Here is a 23,974-nt window from a genome sequence, read left to right on the forward strand (position 1 = left end):
GCACCACCTAACTGATAAAAGTGTCTTTTCTCCAGTCTTTTATCTCTTCAAGTTATATGCCTTCTAGTGGTATTGCTGGGTCCTGTAGGATACATACAATTTGGTCATCGTCTTTGGCAAGCTGGTAGGTGGGAGGTGGAACTTCAGACGTCCTTGAATTTCCATTTCTCTTGTTAGTGGTTTGGAGCATTTTTATATGATTGTTGATAGCTTGCATTTCTTCTTTTGAAAATTGCTTCTTCATATCCTTCAGCTATTTAACTATATTCATATTCATTCCCTAAATGGATTTCCATCTTAGACTCAGCATGTCCCAAACCAAACTCATTATCTTTCCCCATAAACACTCTCTCCTTCCCCACCCCTCCAACTTCCCTATTACTGTTGAGGGCACCACCATCTTTTTGGTGGTCAGAACCTATGAGACATCCTCGACTCCTTACTGTCCTCTCACCCTCCATGTCCAGTCAGCTGCCACGGCTTGTCTATTTCACCTTTGCCACATCTTTCCCATATGCCCCCTCTCTGAAACGGCCACCCCTTATCACCTCACGCTTGGACTATTGCGACAGCTGCTTGAGGAGGGAGGGGGTCTGCCTGCCTCAGTCTCTCTCCCCCCTCAAAAACATCCTCCATTCAGCTGCCAACGTGATTTTTCCCAAAAAGCACAGGTTTGACCATGTCACACCCCACCCTTCCCTTCTCAATAAACTCTCCTAGCTCCTGATGGTGTCTAGGAACAAATAGAAAATCCTCTTTTTGGTATTCAAAGCCTTCCATAACCTAGCCCTCTTTCCTTCTCCCCGCCCCTACCTCCCACCTTTACAATCTTCTTAAATCTTACTCCCTGCTATATACTCTTTAATCCCGCACACTGATGTTGTTGTTCCACAAGCAAAACGCTCTATCTCTCTAGTCCAGGAATTGTCTCTGCCTGCGTCCCCCATGCCTGGAATGCTCTTCCTCCTCTTGGCTTCCCTGGCTTCCTTCAATTCCCATATAAAATCCCACCTTCTATGGGGAAACCTTTCCCAAAGCCTCTTAATTCTAATTTTAATTATCTACTATTTATCCTGTCTAGAGCTTATCTGTACATAACTGTTTGCTTGTTGTCTCCCCATTAGATTGTGAGCTCCTTGGGGGCAGGGACTGGCTTTTGCCACTTTTTGTATGCCCAGCGCTTACTGCAGTGCCTGGCACTTAGTAGGCATGTAATAAATATTTGTTGCTTGATATATATTTTAGATATAGGACCTTTATCAGAGAAATTTACTACAAAAGTCTTTTTTTCCCTCCCAGCTAACTTGTTTTCCTCCTGATTCTGACATCATTGATCTTGTTTGTCCCAAAGCTTTTCAATTTTATGTAATCCAAATTGTCCATTTTATCTCCTAAATCCTCTATGTCCTCTCTGACCTTTGTTTAGCCACGAAATTCTCCCCTGTCCATTATATCTCCTTTCCTGTTCCACTAGTTTATATGACCTTTCATATTGAGGCCATATGTCCATTTAGAACTTATGTGGTATAAGATGTTGGTCTTGGCCTAATTTCTCCTAGACCTATCTCTATAGGGAGTTTTTTGTCAAATAGTGAGTTCTTAGCCCGGTAATTGGTGTCCCTGTGTTTACTGAATGCGATGCTGTTATGTTCAGTTGCCTCTGAGCCTTATGGACCTAATCAGTTCCACTGATCAACTTTGATTTCTTACCCAGTACTGAATTGTTTTGATGATTACTACTTTGTAGTACAGTTTAAAATTTGGTACTTCTAGGTCGTCTTCCCTTCCTACTTCTTTTAATTATTCCTTTCAGATTCTTGACCTTTTGTTCTCACAGATGAATTTTGTTATTATTTTGTCTGGTTCTTTAAAGTGAATCCTTGGGGAGTTTGGCATGTCACTGAGTCTGTCACACACAAAAACTCCAAAAAACTTAGGTAATGTTGTCATTTTGATTATATTAGCATGGCCCAGCCACGAGCAATCAATTCAATTCAGTTAAATAAATATTTATTAAGTACCTACTATGTGTCAGGCAATCAATCTCTCTTCAATTATTTAAATCATCCTTTTTTTTCTGTAAAGAGTGTTTCTAGTTATATTCATATAATTCCTCTATGAGTCTTGGTAGGTGGACTCCCAGATACAATCTGCAGTTATTTTGGATGGAATTTTTTTTTTAAATGACTGCTGGATTTTGTTGGTAATCTATAGAAAGGATGATGATTTGAATGTAGGTTATTTTATATCCTGCTGCTTGACTAAAGTGGTTAATTGTTTCTATTAATTTTTAGTTGAACTGTTAGTCTTCTCTAAGTAAACCATCATATTTTTGTCAATTACCAAAGAAGACAATTTTACTTTCTCCCTCGGTGCTCATTCCTTCGATTTTTTTTTCTCTTTTTATTGTCCCAGCTAGCACTTTTATAAGTGTGTCAAGTAATAGTTGTGACAATGGCCATCTTTGGTTTAGCGCTGAGCTTATGGGAAAGGCCTCTGGACTTTCTCCATTATGGAGAATGATGCCTCTTGGAGTTTGCTCCCTGTGGTGCTCTGAGGGCTCTGTTGTTTAATCAGCCAACCAAAGGGTGTGTCTTGTATGCCTCGCCACTGTTTGTGTCAGTCTAGTGCTAGGGGAGCCTTTGGCACAGATACTGACAATGTAATCACTGTGGGAAAAATGGGTGACAGATGGACTGAGTGTCCTTAGATTCAACTGTGTGCTGTGTATCTGATGCCTCTGACCAAGGTCTTCTGTCACCTTTCTTCCTGGGCAGCCAACAGTAGAAGCTGTGGCCTCTGATATAGTGGGGGAGGTTCAGAGAGCCAGACTCTGGTTTATTAACAAGGAAGATCTTCCTAATAATTCAAGTTGTCTAACAGTGGGAATGGGCTGACTTGGAAGGACTTGGAAAATGAAGGGCTGGTCTAAATGGCCTCAAAGGTCCATTCCAGTTCTAAACAAGTCTATGAATCTTTCTCAGTGTTTCCTGGATCTTTTAATCCCACAGATCTATTCGGGCCCACCAGAGGACAATGCTGCACCGCCAGTGCCTCCTCCCAGGGTGACGGCAAGAAGACACAAGCCCATCACAATTTCTAAGCGCCCACTGCGGGAAAGGACTGTTTTCTATACTTCTTCAGTGGAAGAAAATGAAGGTCAGTGCCAACAGCTTCTGAACAGTGAGTGGTCTTCTTTTACCAAGGAGAGGGAGGACTTACAAAGTGGAGTCATCCACTTCTCCTGGGCCCAGAACAACAAAAAAGGTGCCAGGAGTTTATATCTCAACTTTTCTCTGCAAAGGCCTGTTACGACAGCTGGCCACCAGGCCTCTGTGACGGAATTGAACTTACTGCTATTCCCCCAGAGGCCAGTAAAGAATCTGAGATCCTGCCAAGGGTGGGTGGTCCTTCCATTTTTAAAAAACTTCAATCTCATTTGATTTTTAGGTCGCTATGCTCTTTCTCCCACCTCTTCCCCTCCCCCCACCCCCATCTTCCCCCAGTTGAAAAGACAAGAAAAACAGAACCTGTTATAGTCATATATAGTCAAGCAAAACAAATCCCTGCCTTGGCCATGGCCCCCACTTCCCCCCTTCCTTCCCCAAAATGTGTCTCATTGTGTACTTTTAGCCCATCACTTCTCTCTCTGGAAGTGTTGCCCCTAACATATTAAAACACATGAGAAAGGTGGAGGGCTTGAGGCCCTGTAAGGTACCTACCACTAGTTGTCTGTATGTATTTTTCTCCTGTTCATGCTTAATTCAGTCTGCATCATTTCATCAGTGTTCTCAAGTTTCTTTGAATTCCTCATGATGCAGTGATATTTCATTATGCATAGATTACAATTTGTTCAGTCATTCTCCTTTTGATGGGCATGTCATTTATTTCTAACTTTTTGCAATTAGAAAAAGTTCTTCTTGGCATATGTGGGATTTTTCTTTCGGTCACCGACCTCACTGGTCTCTAAAGCCAAAGACGGGATTGCCAAATTGAAGGGTATGAACATTTTGGTGCTTTTCTCGCTTAATTTCAAATTCTTCTTCAGAACTGTAGGACCAAACTCACATTTCCACCAGAAGTGAATCAACATGTCTGCTTTCCCACAGTCCTTCCAATATTTGTCTGTCTTTCACCATCCTTGCAGATTTTATGTGAGCAACTTAACGACTAACAGTTGTTTGAGTTTGCATTTTTAACATTAGTGATAGTCTGCATTTCTTCTTTTAAAAACTTTATTTCTTTGACCATCTGTCAGGAAATAGCTTAGTTCTCTAGATTTGTGTGAATTTTCTGTAGATTTTGGATGTCAGAATTCCATCAGAAATGTTTGATGTAAAGTTTTTTTTAAATGTTTATCTTTTCTTCTTGTTCTGGATACATTGATTTTGTTCATGCAAAAGCCTTGAGAGAACACTAAATTTTGAGTCAGAGGACCTGGTTTGAATCCTGGTTCTACCTCTGTGTGTTTGGACAAGTCACTTAAACCTCTCTAGGCCTCAGTTTTTTGACCTGTAAAATGAGGGTGTTGCATTAGCTCTAAATTAGTTTCTAGCTCTATGTTTATTATACTTCCATCTAATTTGATACACTCGAAATTGTCTGTTTGTCTTTTATGATCTCTTGTATCACATGACTGTTTAGGAATTCTGCTATCTATAGTGGTGAATGATGTAACCTTCCAATTTTTTCCAGTTTTTTTTTAAATGTGAATTTTTACATTTAGATCATTTTTATCTATTTGCAATTTTTGTGCTGCATGGTATTGGATGCTAGTCTAAACTTATTTTCTGCCAAACAGCTTTCTAGTTTTTCCAGCAGTTCTTATTAAAGGATACCTCCTTCAATAGTTGGTATTCTTATTTATTGAACACAAGACTACTGTAAATGTTCACTTCTAGGTCTTCTTTATCTAGTCTATTTCACTGATATACCTTTATCCTTTTTTTTTAACTAGTAGCAGATAGGTTGTTTTTATATGTTTCTGTTATTTACTTCTTTTAGCATTCTTTTTTTTTAAATTTTGACTTCCAAATTCTCTTCTTTTCTCTAGACCCTTGAGAAAGCAAGCAATATGATACCCATTATGCAATGCAAAGTCAGGCAAAACATATTTCCATATAACCATGTTACCAAAGAAAGTGAAAAATAATGTGCTTCCATCTGCGCTCAGAGTTCGTCAGTTCTCTCTCTGGAGATGGAGAGCATTTTTCATCCTGAGTCCTTTGGACTTGTCTTGGATCAGAGTAGTTGAGTCTTTCACAGTTGATCATTGTACAATATTGCTATTACTATATACAACATTCTCTTGCTTTTAGTAGCAGATAGTTTTGATAATTACTGCTTTATAGTATAATTTGAGACCCAATAATGCTAAGTCTACTTTATTCTTACTTCCCCTCCCCCCCTTTAATTCCCTTGGTATTCTCTACATTTGACTGTGCGAGATAAATTTTGCTATTATTTTCACCTCCTCCTACTTTTCCTACATGATTTAGCATATCACTAAATTAATGCGGCCAGCCATGCACATTGGACATCACTCCCAATATTTAGCTCTTCCATTATTTCTGTAAATATTACGTTGGAGTTATATTTTTTTTTACCTTTTCTGTGTCATGGTAGGTTATTTATTTTTACAGCAACTTTAAATAGTTTTTCTCTTCTTGCGGGCTTTTTTTAAGTAATGTGCAGAAATGTTAATGATTTTTGTGGATGTATTTTGAATCTTACTACTTTGCTGAGGCGATGAGTTGTTTTGATTAGGTTTTTTTCATTATTCTCTGGGGTTCTCTAAGTAAACCATCTGCAGATAAAGATAATTTTGCCTCTTTGCCAATGTATATTTCCTTAATATCTTGTTCTTGTCTGATATAGTTAGCATTTCAAGTTCTATGTCAAATAATAATGAAAACATGAAACAGCTTTGCTTCATTCTTGATCTTCTTGGGAAAGTTTCCAGTATACAGCATTACAGATATTCACTAAATCTTTTTGATCATTTAAAGGAAGGCCCTTGCATTTCTATGCAACTTAATTTTTCTTTTACACTTATTATAGCTGTGTGACCTTGGACAGGTCACTTGACCTCTGTTTGCTTTATTTTCCTCATCTGTAAAATGGAGATAATAATAGCTTTTCTTGTGTTTGTTAATCACGTGATTGCTGATAAATTGGCATAAATACACCTTAGTCATAATGATAAGTTTTGGTATGTCTTTGCTAATGCTTACTTTAAGATTTCTGCATCACTATTTATTAGTCTCTAGTGCTTTCTCTGCTCTATCTCTTCCTGATTGAAATGTCACTACCACATATTTATACCATGAAAGGAGCTTGATAGAATGCCTTCTCAATTTTGGAGAGCAGTTTATGTAGCAGAGGGCTTAATTGCTCTTTATATGTTGGATAGAATTCGCTTGAGATGATATAAAATGTATCCAGGTAAACATCCATGATAATTTGACAAAGGAAAGGGGGCCAGGGGAGGATTCTTGTAGGAGGTGGAATAAGAGTCTGTGAGGCAGAGGGAAAGAGGGAGCAAATTTCAGAAAAGTTGTGGAGGCTGGAGATGGAATGGAGAGGTCATTCATTTGTTCAGTGTCTGCTGGTTTTCCTCTGGGATTTGCTTGGGATGATTTCTTTTCTTTCTCCTAATTTTCTGTTGTTTAACTTCGGGGCATATCTTGCTGTTTTGAAGTATTGAAGAGGAATTGCGCTTAGTTCGGCCACCAGGAGCTCCAAGTCTAGAGTCGGAAAGACCTGAGTTCAAATGCAACCTCACACACTTCCTAGCTGTAGGACCTTGGACAAGTCCCTTCATCTCTGTCTCAAACAGTTTCCTCATCTGTAAAATGGGTATAATAATAACACCTATCCCCAGGATTGTCATGAGGATGATCCTCACAAATATTTGTAAAGCACTTAGCACAGTGTCTCGGCACATAGTAGGTGCTCTGTTCTTTTCTCCTTCCCTTAGCCATGGGCACTTACCTAGCCACCTTGCTAGGCAGTTCTTCCAGGTAGGGGATTAACGTGGCCATGGGGAATCAGATGGGTAGTCCTTTCCTGGGAGCCTTTCTTGGGTGTCCTCTGTGTTCCATCTCTGCCACACCATGGAGGCGTGTGTGACCCTGCAGCTGTCCAAGACTATAAACTGCAGAGAAAGTGCTGAGCGGGTTTCCTCACTGGGAAGAAATCACAAGTCCAGTCCATAGAGGTGTTCAGTGATGGCTACTGAGGTGAAAGTCACAGTTTGGAGGAAGAGCATGGAGAGTCCAGAGACCTGGATCTCAGTCCAGCCTCTGCCATGGACTGACTGTATGACCTCGGGAAAATCACTTTCAGGGCCTCTGTTTTCCCATCTGCAAGATGAGCCTATTGGATTAGGATGAGCCCAAAAGTTCTTTCTGGTTAGACTCTTTTAAGTACTGGGTTCCGAGGTCCATTCCAGCTTTGACATTTGATGGTTCTCTGTATGACTCACTGCCCTTTCAGGTTGTTTGATCTTATAGTGAGGACAGATTTGCGGTAATACATCTATACTCTCTCAGGCAGTTGACCTAGTGATTAAGAGCAAAATTAATAAGCTGACTGGCTAGGGTCAGGACCCACCTGCCTAAACATGTGGCCATGACCTGGACCAGAGAGGAGTAGGCCACGTGGGCATCAGACCTGATGTATTACCATATATCACCACTGTCAGAAACAGGAACAGGCCTCTTAGACTTGTCTGCTTTGATTTTTAATATAAGCATAATTTGAGTATAGGAGATAGTATAAGGATTTTTAGGAGGAAGTCTGGTACAGTGGGAGGAGTGTTGGATTTGAAGGCAGAAGACAAGGGTTCGAATCCTAGCACTACCACTCCTTGCCTGTGTGACCCTGGACTAGTCCCTTCCCCTCCCTGGGCCTCAGTTTCCTCCTCTGTACAATGAAAGGCTTAGATTGGCTGGCTCTTGATCTGGGATCCACTGATAGTTCTTTTTTGAATCTCTGAAGCCTTTATTAGCTTTCGTTTGCTATGATTCCTCTCAGGGTGGATAGGATTTCCTTGGGCTCTGGAGTCAGAAAGCTGGCGCTAGATTCTCAACTTTGCCTTCTAGTTTGTCCTAAGTAGCACATGGACTGTGGAGCACTGAGGCCTGAACTTGAATCCTGACTCTGGGATTTCTAGCCATGGTAAAATCCTGGACAAATCGCTTCATGTGGCTAATCCGGATCCAAATTATAAAGAAATGCAACAGTCTTTGGACGATAAAGAAATTTTAGGAAAACCTTATGGAAATGCACTGTGGCATGCTCTAGCCAGCTAGGTGGCACTGCAGTGGATAGAGCTCCTCCAGGCCTGCAGTCAGGAAGACCTGTGTTCAGATCTGGCCTCAGACACTTACTAGCTGTGTAACCCTGGGCAAGTCACTTGTCCTCTATTTGTCCCAGTTTCCTCATCTATAAAATAACAGCACCTACCTCCTAGGGCTTAGCACAGTGCCTGGCACATAGTAGATGCTATCTAAATGTTACCTATTTTTATTGCTTACTAGCTGTGTGACCCTGGGCAAGTCACTTAAATTCTATCAGTTTCCTCATCTGTAAAATGGGGATAATAATAGCACCTACCTCCCAGGGTTGTTGTGAGGCTCAAATGAAATAATTATTCAGAAAACACTTAGCACGGTGCCTGGCACATAGTAGGTGCTGTATAAATGAGATCTGTGGACTCTTGGGCCAGTCACTGAATGATTCTGTAGCTCAGAAAACTGTGCCCCAACCCCAGAAACCCCAAAGGCCTAGGAACAATTAGATGAGTCCAGATCAGGTCGGGTAGATTTCCAGACCAACTCCATCCAGAAGCCTCCAAATGCATACTATGTTCTCTTCTGCCAAAAGCCCCGAAGAAAATTTGAAAAGGCTCGGAATCAAGTTAATGGAGCAAGAGCCAGAAGCAGTCATTCAGAGCCACTTGCCACCTGCCATTTGGGTAGGAGGAACCACCCAAATGGATGGCAATGCCAAACCATGGGAAGTGGGAGGGGGTCCTGGATCCCCAAAGCCCACCATAGATTGAGAAGGGTACAGATGAGCAAACAAAGGACCAGACAGGACACTTTGCCCTCAGGTTAGGCACATTTATAAGATGGCTGGCTAGGGTCGGGGCCCACCTGGCCTAGAGCAGTGGTGACCAGGCTGCATGAGGATCAGACCTGAGGTGTCAGTCTCTGTAAGTAGTCCAATGGCTTCTCACTGAGGGCTAGTCTGTATCTTGGATTGGATAATGCCAGGAGAGGTTAGTGGCAGGCAGGGGGAAGATCTTGGTAGGGGCAGTTCCATAATATTCTCTCAAGCCAACTGAACAGCAGATGTGAAAAGAACAGTCAGGAAAATGTGCGATTTAGGAAACTAACAAACTTGAAATATATAGTAACTCTCTCAAGTATATCTTAATTCTCCCATTCTGCTCTGCACTTGACTGCATTCTAGTCCTTGGACTCAACTTGGCATCAAGGAAGACCCAAGTTCCAATTCTGCTTCTAGCACTTATTACTTATATCACCATGGGAAAGTCCCTAAATCTCTCTGAGTCTCTGTCATCTGTCAAATGGGGATAATAATAATACTGATGGGACCTGTCTCCTAGAGTTGTTGTGACATTCAACAGAGAACATATGTGTGAAGAGAAATGTAAATGTGTTGATTATTATCATCATAGAACTAGAGATTTAATTCTGGAAGGGACATCTCTCATTTTACAGAGGAGGAAACTGAGTCCCAGGGAAGGGGAGGGACTTGCCCAGGGTCACACGTAGGATCCTAGCTCTAGAGCTGGAAGAGCCCTATGAGGCCATCAAGTGCAACCACCTCATTTTACAGGGGAGAAAACTGAGGCATGGAGGAAGCATTAACTTGCCCAGGGTCATATGAGTTGATAGTGGCAGAGCTGAGATTCAAACCCAGGTCCTGTGATTCCAAATCCAGTGCCCAGTCTACAGTACCACACCCTCTCAGCATTATTTATTGTCACCATCCTTATTATTGCTAGTGTCTGTGTAGAAGCCAGGAAGGCCAGTGGGGGGGTCTTCTTTTCAGACCTTTGTGGTATAGGAAGAAGAGCACTGGATGGTGTCCAAGGGTCTCTGTTTGACTCCTGGTCATGCCTGTAATCTCAAATGTGACCTTAGGTAAGTCACAGGCTTCTCTGGATCTGTCTCCTCCTCTGGAAAATGAGAGCATTAGATTCAATGGTTTGCCAGGCTGTTTTCTATATATAAAATTCTCTGAGAAATCCAAGGGCAGCTAGGTAGCTCTGGGGGATAGAGCACCAGGCCTGGAGTTAGGAAGATCTGAGTTCAAATTTGGCCTCAGGCACTTACTAGCTGTATGACCTCGGTCATATCACTTAACCTCTGTTTGCCTTAGTTTCCTTAACTATAAAATGGGTATAATAATGGCCTATACCTCCCAGGGTTATTATGAAGATCAAACAAGATGATAATTACAAAGTCCTTAGTACAGTACCTGGCATATAGCACACAGTCTATAAATGCGAGCTGTTTGTATTATTAATACAACATTTCCAAAGTCAAAAGAGATAGGCTTACAATCAAGAATAATTTACATTCAAAGTTAAGTATTAGCCTACAGGGAAAAATTAATCTTCAATAGAATAGAGGACTTTCAAGCATTTTTTTTTGCTATTTTTTTTGGGGGGGGGCGAAGCATTTTTTTTTAAATGGAAAGACCAGAGGTAAGTAGGAATATAAGCCCAGAGAAATCTAGAAAGGTAAGCTTATTTGAACAGTTGGGTGGAATTAGCTTTCTAATGAGGGCAAAGAAACATGTATCCCTACAGAACCTTCCTGCTTTCAAAGGGTATTGAAGGAGTTAAGTAAGAAAGACAGAGGTCCTTGGGGGGTAGATTGGTTCTGTTCTGAGGATTTGAAGTGGGGAAACAGGAGGGGAAATGGAAGGAAGAAGGGGAGAAACAAAGATGGTTAGAAGGGCTGAGGGGAATGGGCATCAGATAAATCTCACTTCTATCCTAAGCATACAAAAGAAACTTGAATACACATACACTCTAATTAAGTGGGAAGGTAATAAGTGATCTTGAAGGGGGTGGTTAAAAGGAGAAAAGGGAAAAAAATTAGAATCAAATGGGGGTACCTTAGGTGGCCTCTAGACAGCTGGGAAATGGCTGAAGAAACTGGCATACAAATGTCATGGAATATTATTACACAGTAAGAAATGGTGGAAGGAGATGATATTAGAGAATCTGGAGTAATAGGAACTGGTGCAGAGTGAAGTGAGCAAAACCAGGGGAACAGAACATGAAAGACAACCTCAAAAGCTGTAAGACCTCTGATCAGTGTGATGAGCAACCACTATTCTACCTCCTGAGAACGAGGCGGTGGACCCAGAGGTGCAGAGAGGGGCGTACCTTTAGACATGACCACTGTGGGGGTTTGTTTGGTTTGCATATGCTTATCTGTTACAGGGGGTTGGTTTTTCTTTTTAACGGAGTTGTGTGATTTATAAAAAGTTTCAAGAGATAGAGTTTCTGGGTAATTAATCATTTTATTAATTATTGCTAGTGGATAATTAATAAAAGGGCTGAGTGTCACTGCCAAATGCCAAAGACCCCTCATGGAACCCACTCATTGCTTATATGACTTTGGAAGAGTGGGTGTTCCTGAAGATGGAGATCAACTCTGATTGGTCAACAAGTAATGAGAGAATGAATATTTTAATGAGAGGTGGACCTATTCTAATGAAGGGCTGGGGGACTGACTTTGATCACCCTTGGTCCTAGACCACCCCCAGCCTTTGGGCAACCTAGACAAAGGATCTGTACTCCTCCCCTTCCCCCTCACCTGTGTCTACCCGGGGTCTACTTGAGTGGAACACAATGGGCCAGAATTCACCTTAGATTAAATTCTTTCTAAGATTTTCTAGTTGGGTGGGATCTGCCACCCAGGACTGAAAAGCACATATCCTGGAGATTTGGGCAATCTCATCTGTTAACAGTGTCCTTCAGAGACTGAATAGCCTACAGGTTTCTGGTTTCTGAATGAGGAAATAAGAAGGGAAAACCTTAATTCTAATTTAATAATTGATTATTCATATAAGAGAGATAATTGTCTTTCTCAGTGGGGAGAGGGGGAAGTGAGGGGTCACGAATATTGTCAAAAAGGAAAATCACTAACATCTTTAAGAAATGTACAGAACCAAAGAAAGTTCAGAAGGAAACCTGGACAAGCTGGACAATTTTGAAAGCCATGTGCATAATTGATTGTATACTTAGTATGAAATGGAGACTCATAGTTTCATATAGAATCATCTTTTTGGACCTCTGGAAATGTCCTTTTTGGACCAGGGGCTGCATCTGTGGTGGAGGAAGGCCTTGGGACCTGAGGCCTGGTGATTCCTGGGAGTTGTTAGTGTGTCAAAGTGGGCACACTGACTTTTGTCCTTATGTCCATGGTATATTATTCCTTCATTACAGCCTGACTTCCAGGACTGCTCAACTCTGACTGGTTCCTGTCCTTATCACACCCCAGAGACAGGAAAGCAGCTATTTTTAGTGAAGACATCACAAAATGGCAGAATGAGAAGGCGCCCTGGAATGTAGAACCTACACAATCACTTGCAGACCAGCTCCTGACTTGCATTGGTAGGAGGGGTTTCCTTATCTGGGAATTCCCTGTACCAATGAAATTACAGGTTGCAAGCATCATCAGCACCTTCTAAACGTTGGCATCCTACAGAAAACCCCCCAGTTGATTCCATATAGGAAATGGCAGGAGAAGAAATATTTTTGTGGAATGGGTGAGGGAAGAGGCTGACTACATAGAGATTACCCTTATCATCTTGAGATATGAGGAACTGAAAATGTTGGCATTTGGACGAACCAGTTTTGGTGGAAGGGCGGGAGTGGAGATTGTGGCCAAGAAAGAGGAACTTCAGTCTGGGGAGTCGGAAGAAAGACTTACCTGAGTTTGAAGGCCCTGGCTTGGGCCCTTCTTAGCTTTGTGACCCTTCTCTGAGCCATGTTCCTTCTATGAAATGGGCCGTCCACCTCACAGGATTATCGTAAAGATCTCTGTAAATTTTATTATTATTATCATCATCAATCAACCAACAGGTGTTACTTTAGTCCTTACTAAGTGCCAAGAACTGGGGATATAAAGAAAAAGCAAAAAAAAAAAAAAGTCCCTGCCCTCAGGGAACTTTATGGAGGAGGGGGGAGGACAATATCTCTAGATGATTGTATACAAGATACACATAGAGTAAGGTAGAAGGTAACCTTAAAGACAAGAGGCCTGAGCAGTTGGGGGGACCAGGAAAGGCCCCTTGGAGGAGGCCGAGTGGTAAAGGAAGCCAAGGAGTCTGAGTTGGAAGTTTGGCGGGACAGAATTCAAGCCATGGGGACCAGCCAGTGCAAAGGCAGAGACGGGAATATTGTTACTGTTACGGCTTTATTGATCGATTGATTCTTTGGTTATTCTTATTTGGGGCTGGGGATAAAGAACTTTCAGATGAGGAAACTCTCCACCAAGGTAGATCGGCTCCTCCTCTGCATCCTCTAGGCTTAGGAGCTGCCTGGGGCCTGAGGAGGGCCCGGAGTCCCACAGCCAAGACGGTCAGAGGGAAGACTTAGACCCAGGTCTTCTTGATTCCAAGGCTTGATTCTACCCATTGCACCATCCATTATTGCATTATGTTGTCTGCCTCTTATTTTTATTAATGTCTCATTATTACCTTATCATGGGGCAGCTAGGTGGCGCTGTGGTGGATAGAGCACTGGGCCTGGAGTCAGGAAGACCCAAGTTCAAATATGGCCTCAGACACTTCCTAGCTGTGTGACTCCGGGCAAGTCACAAACAGTGCCCTGTTTGCCTCAGTTTCCTCATCTGTCAGATGAGTTGGAGAAGAAAATGGTAAACCCTTCCAGTATCTTGCCCGGAAAACCCCAAAATGGGTCACAAACAATCAGACATGAACAACAACAACAATAAATTATCTTATCATGGGTTGACTCAGGAGACTCAACAACCATGTCGAGAGAGTGTAAGCTCTAGTAGGTCCCATCAAGCTTGCAAGGCTTCATGTGTGGCCCCATGGAGGGGCTGAATGTCTGTTGTCCAAGGACCAGGGCAGCTCAGTTCTGAGAGGCTTACCAAAGATTGGCCATTGGGTAATGATTCGGGGGGTCAACAAAACCTCCCCCAACTGTTAGTGCTCCCCCCCAGTTACATTATCTTGATTTTGTTTCTATTTTATTTCTAAGTATATATTTGTAGGATGACTCCTTTGATGGGATATAAGCTCCTTGAAGGCAGGGCCTGTTTTGTTTTGTGTCTTTATATCTATCCCCAGTACCCAGCACAGTGCCTGACATACAGAATACTTGATAAATGCTTATCAATCAATTGGTTTGTGTAGCAGGGCCCAGTCCAGCCCTGCTACCCAGAAATGATGAAGTTTTAGTTTTTTGAAGTATTTGGAGTCAGGAGACCTGGGCTTGGATCTTGGCTCTGGAATTGACTGGCTATGTGGAAGGAAGGAAGGAAGGAAGGAAGGAAGGAAGGAAGGAAGGAAGGAAGGAAGGAAGGAAGGAAGGAAGGAAAGAAAGAAGATCCTTAACCTCATTGGGTTGGAGGGGCTGGGGCAGCCCTTTTTCAACCTATAGAAATAGGAGCTTCTATTATTTATTACACAGTTACCTTGGGATTCTCAGTACCTTTGAATTATGATCTCTTGAATAAACCACCTTAAATTTGTTCAACTTTGCTATATTGTGTTGGTGACTGTGAAAAAACCATTGAAGCTCCAAGTCCATCGAGTCCAACCCACCATTTTACAGAGAGGGAAACTGAGGCCCAGGTTGGGGAAATGACCAGTCCCTCAGGATCGTGCGCTCTGTGAGTGGCAGAGCTGGGATTTGGACTCAGCTATGGTGATTTGAAGTTCAGTGAAAAGCATGTTATTTGTGGGCCTGTTTGACCAAGTGCATCTGTATATCAGTATGGTCACCTCTCAGGGGGAGAACCATTGGGTTTTGGGGCTAGTGTCTATATAAGGCAATGCACCTTTCCAAAGGGATGCCAGTGGTAGTAACACTATCCATCACCTGCAGACCTGACAGTGATTCCCATTTCCCTTTTTGTCTTCCTTTTCTAGATGAAACCCTTAACGGCCCCATCACTGACAGCCCGGGAAGTCCCAAACCACTGCCTCATCACAAGTTGCCTGTGCAGAGGAGTGGGGAAGCCGAGCCTGGGAGAAAATCCCCAATTAGGCCCAGTTCCGATGGCAAGTTGGAGCCATGCCCAGAGGTGGATGTGGGCAAGCTGGTGTCCAGGCTGCAGGATGGAGGACCCAAGCCCCCTGCCAAAGTGGCCAATGGTCTGATGATGGGCCCTGGACCGGTTAGGGTCCCCTCTCTTCATGTGAAAAGGCCAGCTCCCAGGCCTCTGGCTCATAGCAAGGAGGGTAAGTGCATACTTTGGGGTCGGAGTTGGGATAGGGGATGTTCCATGACCCAGAATAGAGGCAAACCACTGTCTTCCCTTTGCTTCATGAATATGCCTCCAGGATTGCACTGAGGTTAGTGAAATTTGAAGTTAACTGGATGTGAAACTTGGGAGGAAATTGAGAAAGGTTGGCTCTACAACCCTTTATTTTCCAACTTAACAGAAAGAAGGGAAAAAGTGAGCCATATTTGGCAGGACTTTGGGTTTCTGAGAACATTGTAAAATGAAAATGTTGCTGCCTCTATGAAAATGTGAGGTGGACCTCAACATTTAGACAGGCATGTTAGAAGGTCAGATCCAAGGCCCTGGCCAGCCAAGCTCAGGGCCCCCCTCATAACATGACCTTAAGAAATGGTATCTCTACTAAAACCCTGGGGAAGCTAGGTGGTATTGCAGTGGATAGAGTGCTGGGCCTGGAGTCAGGAAGACCCAAGTTCAAATGTGGCCTCAGACACTTACTAGCTGTGTGAACCTGGGCAAGTCACTTCACCCTGTTTGCTTCAGTTCCTCATCTATAAAATGAGTTGGAGAAGGAAATGGCAAACCACTGCAGTATCTTTGCCAAGAAAACCCCAAGTGGGCTCGTGGAGAGTTGGACATGACTGAAATAACTGAACGGCAACTAAAACTCACCTGTACTGCCTCCCTCTGGCTATTGAAGGCTCAGGGACAGACTGCATGTGTCTGTCATCCAGTGACTAGTAGAGCCAGGTACAACATGGAGATCACTAATGGGATAGGTTATTTTGGCTCCAAAGTGGCTCATTCAACTATTTGCCTAGGTATACAGAGGAAGCCTATACCATGCAAATCTTGGCCCTTTGAAAATATTAGGGTGTATATCTAGAAGCCAGGCACGTGTACCTTACCCCTGGCCTCAACAACCACATGGGCCTTGCCAACCGGATTCTGGGTAACTGCATCCTTCTCTCTTGTTAAGATGGAAGGGATCAAACATCTTAACCCTTTTGTGTGGCTAGGGACCTCTGTTTCTCCTCCCTGAAATAGAGTGTGTTTTGCTAAGAGGCAGGCCATAAGATCAGGCCAGTTTGACACTGATGGACTCCAAGTACCCCCAGACTTTGTTTATCCTATTGATCGTCTCAGCTGCGAGTCTCAGGTGGTTCTGGGTTCTTCCTTGCTTCTATTCCCTTCTCCTCAGATGGCCCCAGGTGCTGTCACATGAACTGTGAAAGAAGGGGGCTAAGTGAATAGCAGCACTGAGCTAACACCCCAACCCCCCACCCCCAAGCCCTGTTCTCAGCCAGACAGACTCAAGAGCTTTGCATCAGCACAGTCTGGCTCTGCCATTAGTAAGAGACCTAGAATTACCACACACTTGGCAATGCTCGAGGGTCTCCAGGCTTTACCAGTGGCAAGGAAGGGTGGGGTGGAGGAAGGAGCGAAGTGATCTTTTTGCTGCAGTCACGAAAAGCTCAGCCTTCTCCTTCCCCATCCCCATATGGTTAGCTTTGTGGGGGGGATAGATGAAAGGACCCCATCAACACTGAAGAGGGGTTTCTATGAAGACCCCTGCCTCAAAGCTGCTTCATTTTGAGCCCACTGCGGCTGGGCAATCTTCTAAGCAGCCTGGCCAGGAACGAGGTGAGGGTTAGCTCACTCAGCCTACTTCCCCATGTCTTTCCATGGGATTTGAGAGATGGTATTCAATTGACTCGGATCATTTAGGATCATAGAGTTTAGTGCTTGAGGGAACCTTGGATATCAGAGAGTCCAAGCCTCTCGTTTGCCTGAACTGGAAGTTGAGGCCCACAGAGAAGGAATGACTTGCACAAGGTCACACTAGAAAGGAGCATACCCAGTATTCAGACACACCAAGTCACTGCTCTTCCCACCATGCCATACTGCCCATCTTCTACTCCAAGGTCTCCATAATTGTATTCTTTCCTCTAAAATTCTAGTATCTGAGAAGCATGTCTGGGAACGGTTTTAATTTGCCCTGCTTCTAATCCATCTTTCTAAACTCATTGTCCTTGTCAGATTTCCACATGCCTTTCTCTTTTCCTTTCTTAGGATGTTAGGGTCATAGATTTTGAGCTGGGAGGGCCCTTAGAAGCCATCTAGTCCAAATCCCCTCATTTACAGAGGGGGAAACTGAGGCCCAGGAAGGGGAAGGGACTTGGCTAAGATGGCACAATAGGATCAGAGATTTAGAGCTAAAAGAGGCCGTTGAGTCTGTTTCCCCATTTTGTAGAGGAGGAAACTGAAGTCTAAAGAGATGTCAGCAGTGGAGCGCCATTGCCCCTGCTGCTGCAGCCAAGTGGTATAGACCAAGAAGTAAGAGACCTGGGTTCCAGTTCTGCTCCTGCCACTTATGTCTCTTGGGGCAAGTCTTTTTCTTTCTTTAGACCTCACTTTCCTCATCTGTAAGATGAGGTTGTGGGACTACGTGGCTTCTAAGGACTGAGCAGTCCTCTAGTGCCAGGGCCTCCATCAGCTCATCTATAGAAAGATGACCCCCCAGTGCTGGTAGCAGATACTCTGACATCCGAGGCAAAAAGGCCTCATGTTGTCAGCACATATTCATTGACCGTGTTCTCCATGACTGGTGCTGTGCTAAGCGGCCATGGGAGTCACGGCCCTTGTCCTTACTGCCCAGGTGAGGAGACAGACAGTTGTGTCGAACTTGGGTAGTTCTTGACCTAGTTGGTGTGGCTACTTCCCCCAAAGGGGCCCTTCTTCCTTTCCTCTCTTCCCATCCTTTGGGTCCTTTTGGAATGTATTCCAAGGATCTTAGATCTAGAACTAGAAGGGACCTTGGAGGCCATCAAGTCCGGCCCCTCCACTTTTCAGTGAGCTGAGGCCCAGGGACAGGAAATGACTTGCCCAAGGTCTCACAGGCAGTGGATAGCAGAGCCAGGTTTCAGACTCAGTTGCAAGGGAACACTCAATATACTGCCCGCTTCATCCGATGGAGGATTTCCCCAACTCTGCAGACCTTCCTCTGGTTCATTTCATGTTGTATGGATAGTGAGATGGTCCATCTGTTATCCTTGTTACATTGCCGGCCCACTTCCCTTTCTGGTTAAGGACATCTTTCATTGTGCATATAATCAGATTCTCTTATATATACATGCATAACCAATGCTTTTCATTCATATGCAAAAGAGGAAAGTGTCCACGGCCAAGTAAAAGAAGTGTCCCAGTTTTTGTTCCTCTAGACAAGCAGCGGGAGGACAAGCCAGTGTGGGTGAGAGTTAGCAGAGAAGGAAGGATTGGTGGAGAGGATGCAATAATCACCCTATTACAGCAATCATTCCTCCCTCTTGCCCAAGTTGAGACTTGGCCTCAGCAAAGAGATGAAAATCTCTTTTGGGAGGTCTGTGCTGTGTGTTTCCAGGACTTGAAACTTCTCTGTTCTTGCAGAATATTAAAAAAGAACCTTCCCTAACATGTTCTGTAGTCCTCGGCCTAGATTTTGGGAAAAGTCAGTACCAGAAAGTGGAAAGAGTTGTCAGGACCTGGATCTGTTGCTTCCCGATTGTTTGACTTTGGGCAAGCCTCAGTTTCCTCCTCCGTATAATGAGCGTGTTAGACTATAGAGCGTTTCTAATGCCCTCTAAGAATTTCTACGAATTTGATCATAATTCTCAGCTTTTTGATTCTGTGAATGCAACCTCAGCTCGATAGTCCATTTTTTTTTCTCTTGCCATTAGAAGCCAGCCTCCTCCAGCCCAAAGTTCTGTTTTTCTCCCCTCTGTTACCGGAATAGTAGTGTTTCAGTGGGATGACGAGCAAGGCCCAGAGGAGTTAAGCAACTTGCCCAAGGTCACACAGCTAATAAGTGGTGGAGTGGGGACTAGAACCCAAGGCTTTCTCTGATGTGATGCTTCCTTCCCTTGGAAGCAAGGCTCTTCACTCTTGTGGCCTCTCCCAGTGTTCCAGAAGCTTCTTTCCCCTAACCACAGACCTCCTCCTCCCCCCCCCCCTTCATGAAACCACACCTTCAGCCTACTCTCTCTCTTAGCAATTAATTGTCCCCATGGAACAATTTAGTGGTCTGCTGTGGGAAAGCATGAAAACCAGCCATGGTAGATTGTTAAAACATAATGAGTCTAAACGAGGAAATGTGGCTAATGGACAGTCAGTATGAGCCATTATTGAAAGAGCTCATCTTCTCCTAAATACTCTGAAGTTAGCTGCATTAGTCGCCCAGGTGGAGGGAGCTCTGAGGGCTGCTGTGATGAGTTAGTCGGGGCAATCGGCCTCTCTCTGGTCTTCAGAGTAGAGCTTCTGGCTTCTGCCCTGCTCTCTGCCCTCTCTGCTCAAACCAGCAGGGCCTTTAAACCAGTGAGACTTTTGGCCTCCCTCCCACCCCCCAGAGGAGACAGGAAGTACCAAACTGGGGGCTCTCAAAAAGCTTGGCTCCTATCAACATCCAGGAACCACAGCAGGGCCTCAGGCCTGCCTTTCTTTCTGTTCACATGCCTTCCTGCCTTTGTAGCTTATGCAGAGCCCTAGCTGGCCTGAGTCCCTGGCTCACAAGTTTTACACACATCCCGCTATGCCCAAGTGACTAATGAGAGATGCTGAGGAGGCTGGGAAACCCTGTCACTCTAGGAGAGCACTGGTTGGATTCCATCGCTCTGTGCTTGACAAACTCCAGTGCCTCCAGAGTCAATTGCCTATGACAAAACACAACTGCTCTGTTTGGCATTTAAAGGCCTCCACAGCCTGCCAACAACTGGGTCCCATTTGAGTTAGGTTTTTAAGAATGGTTTGAAAGGTAAGGAGGGAAATCGGGAAAAGGGATGGCATCCTAGGTATTGGGACAGTGTTAGCAAAGGCCCAGAGGTGGGAAAGGGGATGATGAGCTAAGGGAAGGGCAAATCGCCTAGTTTACCTGGAGCACAGAAGAACATCTGAGTGAGAATAGTGTGAGGTGAGGTTGGAAAAGTAAGGGTTGGCCTGGAGAATAGGATCTAAGGAAGGCATAAGAGCCTCACCAGAACAGAGGAAGGACGAGTTCTATTTTCTACCTAATTTCACCCAGCAGGGTGCCAGCTAGATAGACTGGGCAAACCCTCAGTTAAAAAAGTCTGAACATTGCAAATCAGCCCTGTCAGGAATGAATGATGACACTTCGAGCTCTATTAGACATCTTTCAAGATCACTGAACCCAACACTTCCATTTTTCAGAGGGAAACAGCTGAGACCCCGAGATGAAAGGCCCACCATCACCCAGTCAAGTAAAAGAGCTAGAATTCAAACCCAAGCCCTCGGACTATACATTCATTGTTCTTGCTTCAGTGCTCCAAGGACCAAGAAAGAAACTCAAGAAATTGACTGTGATTCCTAGCAAAATTCTAGAAGAGATTATAAAAGATTTGTTTATTTCCTTTCTTTTTTCCTCCCTCCCCTTCCTCCTCTCCTTCCTCCCCTCCTTCCCTCCCTTCTTCAGAGCTTGTATAGTGATATACTAAGGAAATGCAGCAGATATAGTTTGCCTCATTTCAGCCAAATATTTGGCCAGTCTTTCTTACTCTCCTTGTGGACAAACTGAGGAGAAGAGGTCAAGATCTGTTAGGCAGATTTGAAATTAATTGAAAGCTCACAATTCTTAGTGGTTCAGTATCAACAGGAAAGGAGGTTTCTAGTGAAGTTCCCCAGGGATCAGTCCTAGGCCTGGTGCTATTTAATGTTTTTCTCAATGACTCAACTAAAGTCATAGATGGCAGCTCATCCATCTTTTAGATAACATTGGACGGTGGGGTCAAGGTCAAAAAGCATCTGTCTCAGTTACCTGGCATGTTGGCTCAAGTCTAAGCAAATGAAATGTATTTAGGGACAAATAGAAGGTCTTATGCATCGGCTTCGCCAGTATAAGGTGGAGGTGCTATTGACAAAATCATAATTTATCAAAAGATTTGGGGCTTCAGTGATACTGTAGGATCCATTGGGGCAATATAGTAGCATGAAAAACAAATGTAACATTGATGGCATTGAGAGGAGCCAGTGTGAGAGGCGTTGGCCCTGTTGTCCTCCACCCTGGTCAGAACACGTATGGGCCATACCAGTCGAACTACCAAGAAATGATTTTGTAGAGGTAGAAAAAAATCATGACAAAATTTACCCGGAAGAACAAAAGGTCAAGAATATCAAGGGAATTAATGAAAAAAAAATGCAAAGGAAGGTGGCCTGGCTGTACCAGATCTAAAACTATATTGTAAAGCGGTACTCATCAAAACTATTTTGTATTTGCTAAGAAATAGAGTGGAATAGGTTAGGTACACAAGACAAAGTAGTCCATGACTATAGTAAGGTAGTGTTTAATAAAGTTGAAGACCCCAGCTTCTGGGATAAGAACTCACTCTTTGACAAAAACTGCTGGGAAAACTGGAAAAGAGTATGGCAGAAACTAGGCAGAGACCAGCATCTCACACTGTATACCAAGATGAGGTCAAAATGGGTACATGATTTAGCCATAAGGAATGATACCACAAGCAAATTAGGAGAGCAAGGAATAGTTTACCTGTCAGATCTATGGAGAAGGGAAGAATTTATGACCAAACAAAAGACAGAGAACGTTATGAAAAGCAAAATGGATGACTTTGATTCCATTAAATTGAAAAGTTTTTGCACAAACAAAGCCAATGCAACCAACACATAGGGGGCATCATGTTCACTTCTGGCTTTGCTTACAGAAATAACTAGTATTTATATAGTACTTTATGTTTGCAAAGCATTTCACAGATGTCTCATTTGATCCTCACAATAGCCCTGGGAGGTAGGTACTATTAGTTTCTCCATTTTACAGATGAGGACACAGAGATTGGCCAGGGTGACTTTGCTCAGCTAGTAAATAAATGTTCAAGTTTGGATTTGAACTCAGGTGTTCCTGACTCCAGGCCCAGTGCTCTGTGCACTGTGGTGCCCCCTAGCTGAGAAGCTGAGTGCCGTCACGATGACAAAGTGCTTTGAATACTTACGGGATACTGAAGAGCTGACTTGAAGTGTTTGAAGGATTGTCATGAAAGGGGGTTTAAGAATTGTTGAGCTTGGCCTAGGAGGGCAAAACCAGATACAGTGAGTCCATCTGCCAAGGGGCACATTTGAACTTGGGAGTCAGGAAAAACTTTCTCTCCCAAGGTAGAAAGGGCTGCCTCAAGAGGGCTACTGGGCTCCTCCTCAGCACTGGGTGGCCACACACTGGGAGTGTTTCTGTGACTGGACTGGCGGCGGGAGAGACTGAGGGTTTGCAAAGTGCTTTGTAGATCTTATCTTATGTCAACCAGTCAGCAAGCATTAGGTGCCTACTGTATACCAGGCACTAAAGATACAAAGACGGAACTGAAACAGTCCCTGCTGTCAGCAAGCTTACTCTTTTTGCAGGGAAACATGGCCACGTCTAAATATAGACATGATGTCTATGAAGTAAAATCCAAGGTGGTTCCAGGGGTAGGGGAGAAGCCTCAGGTTGTAAGCCAGTGCTTCTGCTGAGCTTTGAAAGAAACGCAAGGTGCTGAGAGATGGGAGAGAGGAGGGAGGGCATGCCCGGCCTGAGGACAGTATGTACAGAGGGACAGAAATTGGGGGTGGAAAGAGGCCATTTTGGTGGGACATGAGTCTAGGAAGGGAAGTACTGTGTGAAGGCAAGCTGGAGCTAAATTATTGTGAATGGTGGAGTTTGTATTTGATCCAATAGGGAGCCGAGTGGAGGATGGATTGGAGAGGGGGGCAAAGACAGGCCCATCTCAGAAGCCCTGGGCCATAGGGCAGGGGCTCCAGGGGAGTGTGCCAGGATTTGAGTTAGACTCAAACACAAGCTGAGAAGCCTCTTTGGCACAGGGACCAAGAGAAGAGTGCAATTGTTCAACCCAGAAGCAGAAAGCAGCTGGGATAGAGGAAAGAACGTGACACCTGGGGTCCGATATTTGCTTGATGTGTGACCCTGGGCAAGTCACTTTCTTCATCTCGCTTCTCCCCTAGAACACTATCTTTGTTGTCACAGAAATAGGAAGTTTTTAGCAAAACCAGCAGCAAGTGGGTCTTGATGCTGAGTCAGCTGTCTAGGGATTCTCCTTGCCTTGGACCATATTGGTTCCAGAACTTGGGGGGGGGGCCTTCATGTAGGAGCTTACGTGACTTCATTCAGCTTTAGGAACGAGAGAAATCCCAGGGCATCCTGTCACAGTGAGGAGCCTGGCCTGGTTGGAGCAGAAGGTCCAAGGCTGGAAAGGTGTTTGGGGGCCAGATCACAGAAGGACTTGAGTGCTGGACTGAGGAGTTTAGACTTTAGCACACTGGTAATAGGGAGCTACCAATGGTGTTTGTGCAGGGGGAGTGCATTAGAAAAATGTCTCTGGCGGTGTGTGTAGGATGAACTGGAAGGGGGAGGAAGCTGGAGGCAAGATGGGGCCAAGATGGAGGTTGTTACAGTATCTGAGGTGGAAATGAGAATGGAGAAGGGCAAAGTAAGAATG

At 44.0% G+C, this 23,974-nt stretch overlaps 1 protein-coding gene across 1 annotated transcript in view; it reads left to right on the forward strand.

Annotated features, from left to right (window-relative positions):
- The window catches only part of OPHN1 (oligophrenin 1), a 279,239-nt gene that overhangs the window by 245,847 nt on the left and 9,418 nt on the right, over positions 1-23,974 (forward strand). Inside the window, exons 19-20 of the mRNA XM_020967237.2 lie at positions 3,012-3,159; positions 15,178-15,489. Of these exons, the coding sequence (XP_020822896.1) occupies positions 3,012-3,159; positions 15,178-15,489 (460 nt within the window). The remainder of the gene's footprint in view (positions 1-3,011; positions 3,160-15,177; positions 15,490-23,974) is intronic.

The sequence above is a fragment of the Phascolarctos cinereus genome, unplaced genomic scaffold, assembly GCF_003287225.1.
Source record: "Phascolarctos cinereus isolate Bilbo 61053 unplaced genomic scaffold, phaCin_HiC Scaffold_8;HRSCAF=390, whole genome shotgun sequence".
Taxonomy (NCBI): Eukaryota; Metazoa; Chordata; class Mammalia; order Diprotodontia; family Phascolarctidae; genus Phascolarctos; species Phascolarctos cinereus.